We start from the raw sequence: 15,061 nt of genomic DNA, 5'->3' as shown, positions 1-15,061 counted from the left end.
GTTATGTTAAAGCAAAAAGTACCTTTTTGAAGTTTTTCTATGAATTAGCTACAATCAACTTGCATTACGTTCACTAAACTAAATGCATAAACCTTATTAACCTTAGGCCAGCCTCATGTTGTCCTAGAATGAGGACCTTCTACCTGCGTGGCTTCTAATTTTTGTTACTAATGAATACTTGTCAATACCTGAAGAACAAGCACTTCAGTTTTCTTACCTTTGAAAACACTCAACTTGAATAATGTTTAAATTAAATAAATTTTTCCAAGGGTTCAAAAATTACAATATATTTATACACTTCTGTTTTCAGCACAGACACCCCTCCCACAAACACAAACATGCGCGTGCACACACCCCTACCTGCCTCCCAGGATCAAGACACAAACACACACACAGCATTCTAGCACACCACTGTATCTCCACAGTTCTCTATCTTCTCAAATTCCTTTAACACACTTAAAGATAATACCATACAAAAAGGCTGTAGCAGACTCAAATAATACTTACTAATATCCAGGTCACTATACATAACTATGATAAGACCTCTCCATCTTACCTGATAAGGCACTGTCGCCAATCTGTTCTTTATCTCAACAGAAAATAATGCACACTTAATCATAAAAAATCTTTATACACAGGACCCCTGAGGTTCCCTTTCTTGACTGCCCTTCACTCTTCATTATGATAAGTATTTTTTCCTTGAAAATAACATTGTATCATAAAGCAAATGTCATTAACAGATGTTAAATGGAGGGCTTATAAATGAAATGTAATACTTTTTTAAAATTTGGAAAATGTCAAGTAAAGTTGGTGGCCTAAAAAAAAAAATTTTATTTCAACAGAATTAAGTGATCAAATATCATTACTAACAAGTTAATTTAAAACCATGAACAGTAACTGGACGTCAGATTTCACAATACAGAGATAATCATAACTAACAAGCGTTAATAACTCAGACAACTGCGCTTGCCATGAACTTACTAAAACGCACCACCAACGTGCTCAGGACCCTGAGGACTGGGGGCCACAAGTCTCAGTGCCTAAAAGCAGAACTGGCCAGGAAGTGTTAGTAACAGGACCTCTTTTCATTCTAAAATGAAAGGTTTCTTGGACTCCTAGACCATTCTAGGTACGATCCAAATCAGAGACCTATTTCCCAAAAAGAAGCCCATATTCTAATGATGGTTCAAATACATTATGACTGTTTCATCACAAAAATGACCTCCCTAAACAATAGACAAAAAAATACATGGACTCAACCAGTATACTAGCACCCTTCCTACAAGATAACCAAAACCTTCATTTTCTTAGTTATATATTTGGCATCAAGGTTCTAAAAACCCTAAGGAAATCAACAACATAATAACATACTCTTTTCCAACTGCCTTTAGGAACAGCAAACGCCAAGAACTAACAGCACACCTGAACAGACACGGATCCTCACACAGGGTGCCGTACCTCATGTGCTTAACTGACTGTCTACTTCTTTGGGGTGGCTCAGGGAGGTGGGTGAGGGGCTGCGGGCAGGGGTGAGAGGGGATGGGGTACCAAACGTTAAGACACACTGAGTCAACATCACAACGCTGAGACTTGCTGCCTACACCAACTCTGAGAACAAAGTATAACAACTATGATAGCTACCGCACCATCTATCAGCTTTGGATATTAACTAAAGCTTTCTAAATGGATTACTAAAGGTCCTAAATTCAGATGGGCAACTCTTCAGAGTGAATGTGGAAGGGGCCGCTAACTGGCATGGGCTTCTCTTCAGGTCCACACTCTAAGCGCTGAACACAAGGCGAGTGCCATCTGGACAGAGTTGTGTATTAAACCACAGGCTGTCACCAGCAACTTGGTCAAGACTAAATTGAATTTTGTGGAAATTAACACACTTTTAAAAACATATAAACGAACAAACTAAATAAGAGGTGAAACCATGTCACCATAGGAATTTACTACACTATAATCGTACTACATACTAAAAAATGTTTCGTACTTTACTTCTAAAAATACATGCTACTGTTTTCAAGTGTGTTTTCCTTGAATAAGGGAGTGTCCTCCTTAATCAATTTGTGTAGACAGCATTCAGCTTCATATGGCACCTAACCAATTTATCTGTAGTAAACTGACAAACTTTATCTATGCAAACCACGACTCAATGATGCCCTAATTCCCTAATAAACAAAGTTCTTACTAAAGTGAAGATACATATACAGAAATGGGGTATGAAGTAATTTCATAACTGTACCTATGGCTGTTAGAAAGAAAGTAGTATGTCAAAGACACTATGATCTTAGAGCAGTTTCATTAACATCGTCTGTAGTTAACACTGAACTGGAGTGGCAAGATTCCATTAGGGTCTTACCAACAGGGTCTCATCAGTAGATGAATAAAGCATTAGAAAAGAGGTGTTTCAAATGTACTTTTACACACACGTGTGTGTATCCATACATATATATAAGGTTTCATCCTTAACCATTATAACAAACACACAAAAACTTTGTATTTTTTATATTATAAACATTCCAGGTTTGGTTACTTTGATGCTTCACATTTTCTATAAAGATTTTGACACAAGGGAAAGCTGACACCTCAACAGGAAGTCACTAATCAACAATTCAGATGGCAGGTCTGGGGCAGGCTGCACCCACTTCAGTGATCCCTGTGTCACAGGGGTTTCTTATAGAACCTGCAGGTTAGCAGCACCACAAGAATGAGTTTAAGCAGGAACAGTTTTCCAAATGAGTATTTTACAGAACACCTGGTACCAACATGGAAACTCTAAGGGGCTGAAACACAAATGAGTTTAAGTCTGAGAGTCCACAGAACACAGCAAAGAGGAGAAAAGGAAGGAGGTGGCAAAGCTAATGGAACATATCGTCAGAAGGACACAGTGAGTGGAGGCCTCTAACCTAAGAAAGACTGAGAACTCCGCCCCTGACTGTACCAGCAAGCATCAGATGAGCGCCACGTACTTCTAACACAATGAGGCAGGAGTGACAGAACCACCACTACCCAACCTTCAGTGAATTAATGGACCTAAACCACGTCTTCTCACTTTCAACTTTACTGACGTTTAGGGCTAGAGAATCTTTGCTCTGGGAAAGGTCCTGTGAGTGTGTTCCTGGCCTCTACCCACTAGCTGCCTGTAGACACCGCCCCCCGCCCCCCGCCCCCCCGCCACCCCAATGGCTGTGACAACCAAAAATGCCTCCAGACATGGACAAATGTCCCCTGGCTGGGAACCACTGTCTACACACCAACAGCTGCTAGCTTCAAAACAAAAAAGACACTATGTGCCTCCCTGAAAGAACAGATAATCATCTATACAGCAGTCCTGCCCTCTCCCTCACCAGCAAAAAATAAGCCTCAATTTAATCCAGTCTCTAGATTCGATTACGGGAAATACCAAAAACAGCAGAAAAGTTAGATGACATCTGAAGGATGCAACCAACAAAAGCCAGGCTACAGGCAACTCTATAGGACAAACCTGATTCAATAAACAATGTTCAAGAGGAAAACAAGGGAATATACAGTTTAAGAGTCTTAAGAAACATATCATCCAAGAGCAGTATGTTTGATTTCAAATCCAACAAACTACAAACGTCCAGATGACACTTGTGACTCCGCCTGGCAGTGTGATGTTAATGACGCATTAAACTTTCAAAGACTAACGACAGTGGTGGCTTCACTCTTCTACTCTTCTTAATACCCTTCGCTTTGAACAATATATACGGAAATAATAACGGATTGAAATTAATTCATTAATTATGTCTGAGATGTGACTTCACACAGTATGTGAGATGGGAAGTGATGGAGATGAGAGAAAATCAAGCTGGTTCACAGGGGTTAACTTACTGTTCATTTTTCTAGGTATTTAAAGGTTTCATAGTCAATTGCTTTTAAAAACTCATTACCTTTAGCAAGTATCCCCTATAATTTAATTGGTCAGTAAAAACTATACTGCAAGTCCAAGTAGTTCAATAAGTGAACATCCTTCTGCAGCCAGCATATCAAGCTCAGGATCAGCCACTCTCTGGCGAACTTTGAAATTGCTGAACACACTCCAGGTTACTAACAACCTGCTCTGGAAAACTTTTAGGACCAAACTACTTTGGCTTTAGCTCCATGGTGCGGGGTTCTGAGCTCACCACGCAGTATCTGTTCAAGCCTTTAGCAGACCCAAAGCCACTCTAGCTGGATAATCTGGGCTACACCTCTGTCTGGTGCCCCTGCTACTTCCTTCCCTGTTTAAGGTGGAAGATGGCCGGGCCCATCTATCAGAGTCATGTCATTTCCCTCAATCTCTGGTTTGGTTTCCAATACTACCTGGGTCCCGGCCCTTTTCAGATTATAATCTCAAATGCTCTCCAATCCAGAGCATAAGAGAAGCCCAGTTGAAAGACAGCTCTGTGCTTATTTAACAACTGTAAAAATCATAAAGCTCATAAAAGTGAGAAAATACCCAAATGTGTTTTTAAAACAAGTCAGCCCTATTCCAATGAACGCTGCCTCCTGGAACATATCTGAAGGGAAGGACAGCCTGTGTGGAAGAGATACCTGCAGCTCCATGTTCACACAGCAGCAGCATCTACGACAGACAAGACATGGGGCAACCTAAGTGCCCATCAAGAGAATGGATGAAGCAGCTGTGGTGTATACGCACAGACTGGAATGCGTGTATACAATGGAATATTATCCAGCCATTAAAAAGGAAACCCTGCCATTTGTGACAACATGGATGAACTTTAGGGGCATTATACTAAGTGAAGTGAGAGAAAGACAAATACTGTATGATGAGCTCACTTACACATGGAATCTTAAAACAACAACAAAGTCCCAAACTCTCAGAAACAGATTAGGTCTGTGGCTATAAGAGTCGGGTATGGGGAGGAGCAACTGGATAAAGGTGGTCAGAAGATACATACCCCCAGATAAACAAGAACTGGGGATGTAACATATAGCATGGTGACTACAGTTAACACCGCTGTGTGGTACACTCAACACCTTTTAAGAGAGCAGATCCTAAGAGTTCTGATCACAGGGGAAAACTGTTTTTTTGGTAGTTGTATGAGACAATGGATGTTACCTAAACTTACTGCAGTAATCATTTCACAACGTATGGAAGACTAGTCTTTATGCTGACACCTTAAACTTACACAGCATGTCAACTACAGCTCAACAAAACTAGAAATAAAACAAGTCAACCCAGACAACGTGCTACTGTGCTTTCTTGGTTCCAGTAAGAACTACGCAAGCTATTAGCCTCCTGGCAGCCTCAGCGAAAAAAGAATGTGAACTCCATGTGGGAAGTGTCAAAACTTCAGTGCTGTTGCACCACCAGAACCTTGCTCTCCAGTAAGAACATGTGTTCACATTCTGTCTTTGGCAAATATTTTAAGATCCCCTTAAAAAGGCATTAAAAACACAATAAATGATTTGGTCAACACCTAATTACCACTCAGGCACTTTTTCATTTCAGCTTATCCTCAAAAAGCAGCACAATAATCGAGCCCATGTATTTAACCTCCAAGTTTACTTTTCAACAGGGCAAATGGCCTCCAGAGCAAAGACAACAGTCATGTAAGATTATAACCTAATTGTGCCAAACAATGCTATGTGTTCATATTACTTTATGTGTTAAATCACATGCACACAAATCTACCGACCCCTCAAGTCCCTCCTAAAAACCACAGAAAAAATTCAAATTTGCATTTCACAAAAGGAACAGAGAAAGCAACTACAACCCATTCTCTAAGGCTACTTTTTAAACTGTCTCTCAAATTTTATTTGCCTCACACTAATCAAAACACAACATAAAAATCATTTACTAAGGGATAAAATCAGAATTATTTTGACCAATAACAATAGTGAACAAAATACCTGGGAATAGCCAAATCTGGAATAAATGTTTGTCCATCTAAATTAAATCTTACCCCTAGGCTGCAGGTATAGCTGCCAAAAAGCAGTTTATGTCTGTAACTTAATTATATTTATGTATACACACATCTTATTCTAACAAAGAACTTGAAGTGGTTTAAGTGGTAAGATTTTGGTAGGAAGAGATGGTTCTTCTCCATCATGCAGCTTTTTTAATTATTTCTTTTTTAATCATACTTTTAATCAAAAGTATCTAAAAGTACTTTTCCTCTTGAACAAACAAAATGTTGTAACATGAAATGAGCACGTCCACACCATGTTTTTAAAAAAAGCCTAGGCATCGAATCTAGAACAGCTATATCATGCATCACACACCCACCAAGGCCAAAACCAGCAGCAGAAGTTAAATCTCAGTGTAAGAGCTGAGCAGCTTCCAATTTTCTTAAATTTTTCTACTTACCAATTTATCATTTTCATTGGGCATTTCAAATACACATCTCAATTTAGAATCCATTAATTCATCGGGTTTCGCTTCTTTCCACTAAAAACAAAGGAAACCAAACAATGAGACAGAGGAAATACAATTGCGATAAGTAGGTTTCCTCTCAAGGGATAACCAAAGGGTTAGTGTAGCTGCCTGGAGACAGGCTGGGAGGTTTCCAGGTGCCACAGAACTTTCTACAGAACCTTACAAGAGCTACTGTCACCACCATTAAAACCACACTAACATCCCTAGAAACGACCAGGCTTCACTGTTAGCAATGCACTTCTAAACTGTCTCTAACAAATACGACTTCAAAATTCCTTCATTCTTGACATGAGTTAGGATTATCCATAGAGAAGAGATGCACAGATCTTTTTAATTTTAAAAAGTAGGTTTCTCAATGAAGAACTAAACAAAACCCAAGTTTAAACAACATTCCCCCAAAAGATTTCTGTTCAATTTCTCTACTCACCACAGCTTCCATGTCTGAAATGTTTGGTGGAGCAAAGATGGTCTGTACCATGAACTTGTGTTTACTCTTCTCATTGGGGTCATAGTCAAAAGGCTGCAGCATTACTGCAGAAGAAAGGACACATCACTGACTTTTGACCGTTCCCAGCACTCACTCACTAATTTGAAAATTTAAAGAAAACCAGGAAAGTTGCAAGAAACACTGGATTATTAAAGTTGATTCAGAATCAGTTTTATGATTTTCAATTATTTTTACCTTGTCTACGTTTTTAATTTGCTACATCTTTAACAACCCACAAAATAAATGGCTATTTAAAAAAATAAGTATCTATAATTTCCCTCTCTAAACTTAAGTTTGGAAAATTTTCAAAACTTTGCTAACGTTAACTATTACAATGCCTATAAACTCAAAATCTAGTAAATTTGTATTTAAAACCACTTATAAATTTAGTTTTCACATTAGTATTTAGTGATAACAGCTCTTAAAATCAGACAACTAGAATATTTATAAGAGAAATTCTAGGTAACTTAAAACTCATTACCATTTATTAGTGCTTCAATATAACTAGCTTTTTCTAAAATAGATTTTAAATAAACACCTATTCAAGAGTTTATCAGTGTGTTTAAATGAGTCTAAACCAACAAAGTGTAGAAGGAAACCATACAGCCTCATCATTTCTGAACTTTTCCCACTGTCCTACTAATTATATTTAAAATTTTTTCCCAAGCATTTATGGTTTTCAATGGCCTACAAGAGATTTTTTAGAGGCTCTGTATGGTTGAAATTATGTAATATAATCTAATAAGCGATTATAAAGAATGAATCAGCAATTCCACAAAATATGTACACAATACTGTGGAGTTAACTTCCCTGCTAATATTTAGATTATTTCTAAGATAGATGTCAACATTTTCAAAAACTCAGATGAAATTAAGCAAATCCAAGAAATAGCAATTATATAAGAACTTCTTCTTTATAAGGTCCGTCTGAGAGATCCTTAACTCCCATTATGGTAAAAAAAAAAATTTTAACGGCCAAATACACAGCAGTAGAAAATGCACAAGATAGGGGGAGTCCCTGGTGGCTCAGTGGCAAAGAATCTGCCTGCCAATGCAGGAGACACGGGTTCAATCCTTGATCCAGGAAGATCCCACAGGCCACAGGGCAACTAATAAGCCCTTGGTACACAACTACTGAGCCTGTGCTCTGGAGCCCAGGAACCACAACTACTGAGCCCGAGTACCTAAAGCCTGTGCTCTGCACAAGAGAAGCCACGGCAATGAGAAGTTTGTGCACCACAACTAGAGAATACCCATGCAGCAACAAAGAACCAGCAGCCATAAATAAGTAAATTTATCCAGATAATGCACAATCTATCTCCAGGAACACCTTTCACTGAACAACCACCCCAGGATATTCACTAGAAACTGAATAAAAAGAAAACTCCAAACAAAGATGTGATGGTGACTTGCTGACAGACCTCATAACAAGAGAAAGACAATCTTAATCCATAAAAGTGCGTGCTAAGTGAATATGCAGTCAATCAAGGAGGGCTGCTGGACGAAGTGTTAATGGAGAACCCCTCACCCACTGAGGTGCTGCACTAAGCTGGAGTGCCAAGCTCCAACTGGAGAAAAGGCGTCAAGGATGCGTGTGGACACAGGAACCAGTGTGTCTGGAGGTCTTAGTAACTCAGATGCTCAATACAAGGTGGGGCTTACTGTGGGAGAAAGTGCTTTGAGAAATATATACATATTCTTAAAAAACACTAATACCGGAAAAGCTCCGTGAATTAGAACCCTCCAAGAAAGTCCCTCTGAATAGTTCCATGGAATCCTAGGGGACAGATGCTTGCGCCAAAACCCATTTTTAACCATGTGGATAGAAATTATTTTATCTTCTTCCAATTGAGCTGTAGGCTTGTGGCCTTAGAGAGCAACTGCCAGAACACACGTGCCCACTGCATACTCTTCTCACTGCCCGCCACCTTTCCCATGAACCGACAGCTCGGACAAACACGACAGCAAGCCTGCCCGGCTGCCACACCATAAAACTCCTTCTCCGGGGCCTCCAGGCTCTGCGTCCGGGGCTAGGGACCGAGGGAGGATTCGGTGCCCCACAAACCCTGACTGCGATCTGGCCTCAACTGCCGCGCATCAGGTTCCACCGCAAAACGTCTCAAGGAGCCAGCCCCCAGCCGGCTCTGTGGGCCTGCAAACTGGAACACTGATACAGAACTGTGTGCTGTCTTAGTCACACCTGTCAGGATTACCCAGGATACTCTGTGTGCTTTGACACACACACATCTGGGCTGTATCCGCAGAGACTCTACTCTGGAGAAGCCCGTGCTGCTATGACAGGCCTTCACAAAGGTGAGAACCACGGCCGGAAAACAGGAGTAACTTGTCTTGGTGTGGGGCCTGAGAGGCGCTGCCATTAAGTAACCTGTACCCTCGACTACCTTCCTGCCTCCACTGTGAGACGGTGTCATGAGGGAAGAAGGAGCAGTCTGGGGGCACTGACTGTGCTCCACGGCAGGAGCAAGCAATCCATGTGAGGAAGGAGCCACCATGGGCCCCGGACTTCAAGTAAACACAGAAGGGCCACAAAACTGACATGGCATTCACAGTAAAGACAGAAGCCTCATCAACTACTGTAAGTTACTGGCCAAAGATATACACTGTACATTCTTAAGCAAAAGACTGAGAATAATCCCTCAATAGCTGCATGTAAAGCGTACCAGCTAGTTATCTATGGGAGAGATGAGAAAAGCCAAAACTGATACAAAATTTCAAAGACCAAATAGTAAGGGCAAAGGACGTGGTGGTAGTAAGCTGCAGAAATAAAGAACAACATAACATTTTAGACGGACAGTGACTGCTTTCAGCCCACCCCACCCTCAAACACACCCCACTCCACTGTCTCTGCAGCAGTGTGCACACAGGGAGGGCAGCATGAACATGTGCTACCTGAAACGGTCACAGTCAAGCCGGGGTCAATGATCCCACTGTTGGGCCGCACACAGTACCGACGAGGCGCTGTCGTCTTCACTTTGAAACACACTTTTCGATCTGAAGGATTTCGCAACTTAAGGTTTGTAGTGACTACATCTGTGAAGGGGCCTGTAAGATTTAAGAAACAAAAACAGGGGGGGGAATGTAATTGGATTCACACCCACACAAAAACAGTATTCAAAACTGGACAAACAAAACCTTGACTTTATGAAGTCCACGTACAGGTGGGGACTCAAGGAGCCGTGCTCTCTCCTTCGTTGCTAACCAACCCATAAAATTCCTACTCGAACTTTTCTTGTTTTCATCAAGTAAAATGTGTTCTGAAAGTTTCACAACTTACGAAATAAGCCCCAAACTGTATTCTCCCAGTACATGCTTACCACATTACTGAAAAGATCGGTTCTCCAGTGCCCTGCAAACCAGAGCCCGTCTTCAGACTTACCTGACCGAGCCAAGGGCAAAGTCTCTCCACCTAAAGCCAGCAGGCCCAGAGACAGGTGGTCCCACCCCAGCTCCATCAGCTTTGATCCCCTCACTCGCTCCTTCTCTCACTCATGTTCATCACATGCTGACTAAGATAACTGTGTCAAATGCTCTACATACAAAGGTTTTTTAAACTTTGGTTCAACACCCAAACATAAAATTGCAAAACAAAGAAACCAAACGGTGATGCAGTCCTGCCTGAATTAAGTAAATCTAAGACCGTTTTTTGTTTTTAAAAAAGGGGGAGAGTGGGGTGCAGAGAAACAGTACAGTTCTCAGTTCAAGAAAAGCCTAAAGACATTTTATGCAGATTTAGACAATAAACTGAATACTGGTTAATAAGGAGACAGAAGATAGAACTTAAAAAATATGTCCCCATGAGAATCAACAACCACACACTTCTCACTAACCCAAAAGCAATTTTAAGTGGTTTCTAAACGGAAAAAAAAAACCTTTAGAAGGCTGAAATCAAATTTCAAGGCTGAAATTAAATAAACGAGAATAAACATGTCTTTTAAAACTGTAAAATATTTCTAGTATGCTTTAAAATGTTTCTAGTAAGGATCCCAGACTGAGAAAATTCCCCAACTCTGCCAAACAAGTTTCCCACTTTGCTCAGTAGTGGGAAGTTATCTAAGACAAAGGCTTGAAGGGAACAACACACAAAAATGAAGGACAGTGTGAGGAGGGCGGGGTGGAAAGCAGACCAAACTGATAAGAGGAGAGGAAAAGAGAGACTTCAAATCAAAGGCCAGGAAAAAGCACTTACTTCAAGCCCAAGGAAATAATTAATTCTAATCTGTGCTTAAAAGTTTTTTGAGTTATAAGATATTTTCTAACAAAGATTTGGAACTGGGATGAGAGGGAGGAGCTAGAAATAAGAGAACATTAGAAGAAAACACAAAGGCAGAGAACCAGTTATAGAAAAAATTTTAACATGAAACAGGTATTTAAATCAACAAGTAGGCTTTTTTTTTTTAACATATACAATCTACACGAGAACTACAATCTCTTGGACAGCTCGCTTTCACTTCAGCTTTCACTTCACGGTCGAGTCACTCACTGTATCTGCACATTACTGCACATCCTTGCTGCTCCTCCCAGCACAACGACTGCTTGCACGTTTTGACAAGCAGCTGACACCCCATCCCCACACACCCATCCCGGGAGTAAGGGGAAGCCCCCAGCTACATTCTGCCATGTGAATCCACTGGTAAAACTATGAATCTTAGAGAGACAGATCCCATTTCCTAACATTCTCAAAATCCACAAGTTACTACAGGTAACTGAGAACGTGTCAATTTTTATGTTATTATTTCAACTAGGATTTTAACATTACCGCTAAGTATAATTTTTAAGTTTGTTTTCAGAAGTTTCTTAGTAAAACAGCTAACATTTTACGAATCTTAATTTAGAACAATCCTGCATTTTCATAACATAATTATATAACCTTGTCATTTTAAATTCAATTTCTAAAATCTCCCCTATTTTAGAGGAAAGTGCGAACTATTCAAAATAAGGTAAAATAACTGTTTTTTTAAACTGATTTTTTAAATGACCATGTGTCAATTTCATCAACATGAATTCTGAAACACTACTCACATTTTAGATTGCACATCAGGGAATATAAATCTTAAATTAACAGACTGTGATCTTTCTAGACATAAAAATGCAAACTATCTAAAGATGAAAATAATACGTCAAAAGAAAAAAAATTCACTAAAACCAAATTCTTAACTGAATATGTTAACCTCCTCAGTAAAATGTAAAATCACCTGTAACAAACCCACCTAACAAATGCATCTAAGGTTTTCTGCACCGCTTTGTCCCTCTAACCAAGTCTCTCAATAAGGGTTGCTTCCAGCAGACAGTTCAGAGTCCAAAGCCATTTTCCAGGTTAAAATGCAAAATCACCAAGTACTAATGACCACAAGCGTAAGAACCAGATTTATAGCTAGAAGCAGGTTCAGGTAGAGATATGTTACACTTTGTGGGTCACAGAAACTCTGAGAATCTCACGAAATTAAATGTAGGTATTCTGTCTGACGGGAGGAATGGAGGCGCTGCTGCTGGGGGAAGGAACAGGACAGCAGTGTTCTGTGACGCCCAGGCAGACCCGTGCAGTCAAGGGCCCACCAAACCTGCACACAGCCCTCCAGACAGCCACACTGCTAAAAAAAAAAAAAAAAAAAAAACTCTTTTCCAGAAATACATCTATTGCAAAAACTCTGTTCTCTCTTTGTCCAAAAATCTAAAATGTGAGTTCACCAATACAGAAAATTATTCTACCAACAGCAATGCCACTCAGGACATGTGAATCCTGCAACAGGTCTGGGACAGTCAGCACACGTGTGTGGGTGACGGTCATGTGAGTGCACCCACATGCACAAAGATTCTCTCGCCCTGATTTCAAGACGTTAGAGAAAACCAGTCAGCCTCCACCAGACAACTCTTGCCTCACTTCCCTTAAAGCTCACTTGTTGAGGGAGGTCACAGGCATCCGGCTACTTCATTAGTCTTCCAGTACAGTCTATATAGATGTACTATCTATCTATCTATATACAGATACACTACATCTAGTACAGTCTACATAGGATAGATCTTCTACTAGTCTTCCAGTACAGTCATACCCAACACTTACACATCGAAATGCCTATTTTATTACAAATCCAGTTTCTTCTCCTGTATGCTATAGTCAGGGCATATATTAAGATTTTCACTATGTACATTGGTAGTTGTAATTCATACATGAATTTCATCTCAGAATACAATACTGGGCACTACAAAATATAAAATGTTAAAATGGGATACTGTGTCAAATAAGGTTAAAAACTACTGCATTCTATCAATACTCTCCAGCTTTACTAATATCCTGTGTTTTAAACACCTAATGCTTAGGTGTTTAAACTGTTTAGAAAAACATGCAGATGGTCACCGTAAAAAAGAGTAGTTAGCTGTGCAGGGAAAGGAGGAGGGCTCTGCTGAAGCCAAGTTCCATTTCTGAGCCTGGGCCGTGACTGCACTGCTACTGACTCTCTGATAATTCTATCAACTGCACGTGGTTTTTCTTTTATGAAAAACAGTACTTTTTTTTTTTTTAAGAAAAGATGACTCTTGGTATAACCTTAAAAAAAAACTGAAAAAAACCTGTGAAAAGCACTTCTGATGAAAAAGCGAAACATTTGAAGCAAACTACATAGGAAATAAACACCCATGTTTTGAGGATTTCTAAAACAATCCCTGTAATTGAGAGAAATCCAGCCATGTGTCCAACATAAATGCTTAGTTTAACATTTAGAAACACAATTACTACAACAGTCCATTTAAGACTATTTGGTAGTAAACTAATCACCAACCACAGATACCATCTGGTATTCCCTACTTGAGAGATGAAATTTCACTGTTTACACGTAAAAATATTCCACATAAAACAAAATTCCACACAATACAGATTACATTTAAACTCTCTTACGGAAAAGAAACAAAACAAAATTAATTTTATTAAAAGTCTACCTTTTCACCACACAGGCTGCCCTCCTCTCCTCCCCTCTCAAGCAGCCAGGCCACTTGGGGTTACCAAGTACTCCGCCCTAACTCTACCAGTTACCATTCCCCGTAAACCAGCACCCTAGCCTCAGCCCCAAACTGACAGAAATGTAACATACTTCAATGTGGGCTCAGTGTTAAAAAGCCTGGAAAAACCTGTACCCTCAGACTTCAGAAATGTAGGAAAAGCTTAGGGCCACTCACCTGGAAGGCTGTCCTTAGGGAGACCGGCCTGACTCCTTTACCTAAAAATGTATTCCAGGCACGAAACACTGGCTATCTAAAATTTAGACCAATGATTTCCTTTTAAATAGTTCTCCAAACCATCCAATCTTAAAAGGAACACAATTGAGCTAAAAACAACTAAAAGTAGAACCACTCTGACTAAACAATCTTTAAAGTGGTTATCATCTGTCCATATTTTGATGTAAATTGCTGTTAAAAGTTTTCTTTAAATGCCAGGCTTTGTTTAGTTACAAAGAAAACTGACTGGCGGGCGGCGGGGGGGGGGGGGGGCGGGGGGAGAGAATAGTTGCCTTTTCTCCCAGCGTTTTGAAGAATTTCAGAGATATCAAAATAACTCAACTGTGAATAGTCCTATATGCATCACCTAGACTCTACAACGGACACCTGCTGTTACTGTAAGACCTAGCAACCTACCTAGCCATCTGTGTCCATCCATCTTATCTTCCTACGTTCCAAGGTTCTGAAAACTCCTGAACACCTCATCATGTATACCAACTTGAGTTCAATAGTATCTGCTTACTGAGAACAGAATCAAATGTTATTTCAGGATACATGGTCCTGAATACAGCATGAAGCATTACAGAAATAGAAAAGGTCTCTGGGATGCGGCTCCAGAATAAACGGCTGTGTGCAAGAATGGTACCCTGCAAAGGCTGTGGCATCCTTTAGACCAGGAACTCGGAGGCCTGCTGGCAGACCAGTCTCCATGGGTCCTGGTATTTCTGCAGCTTGGCCAGTGCAGGCCCTGGGGGCTTTCACACAGTCAGTCTTTCCAAGGATGTACAGCAGAGACAACAGCCCTGGAAGACAGTTCCTCCTCCTGGAGATAGCAGGCTTCTCTACTATCCAGCATGATAAAACTCAGGTCTTCCTCTGGAAAGAGGTCAGGCAGGTTTCTGTGCAGCCCATCCTGAAAGATTCAGGGCCCTAGGCTCA

The 15,061-nt window shown here is 40.3% G+C and overlaps 1 protein-coding gene across 3 annotated transcripts in view; it reads right to left on the bottom strand.

Moving 5' to 3' along the window:
• Window positions 1-15,061, bottom strand: part of VAPA (VAMP associated protein A) — a 36,035-nt gene that overhangs the window by 6,842 nt on the left and 14,132 nt on the right. For all 3 annotated transcript variants that reach the window (XM_019986625.2, XM_070778953.1, XM_070778952.1), the window contains exons 2-4: window positions 9,806-9,958; window positions 6,837-6,940; window positions 6,341-6,421 (exon numbers count right to left, since the gene is read on the bottom strand). In XM_019986625.2, the coding sequence (XP_019842184.1) occupies window positions 6,341-6,421; window positions 6,837-6,940; window positions 9,806-9,958 (338 nt within the window). The remainder of the gene's footprint in view (window positions 1-6,340; window positions 6,422-6,836; window positions 6,941-9,805; window positions 9,959-15,061) is intronic.

The sequence above is a fragment of the Bos indicus genome, chromosome 24, assembly GCF_029378745.1.
Source record: "Bos indicus isolate NIAB-ARS_2022 breed Sahiwal x Tharparkar chromosome 24, NIAB-ARS_B.indTharparkar_mat_pri_1.0, whole genome shotgun sequence".
NCBI lineage: Eukaryota > Metazoa > Chordata > Mammalia > Artiodactyla > Bovidae > Bos > Bos indicus.
This window is presented reverse-complemented; position numbering and strand designations above follow the sequence as displayed.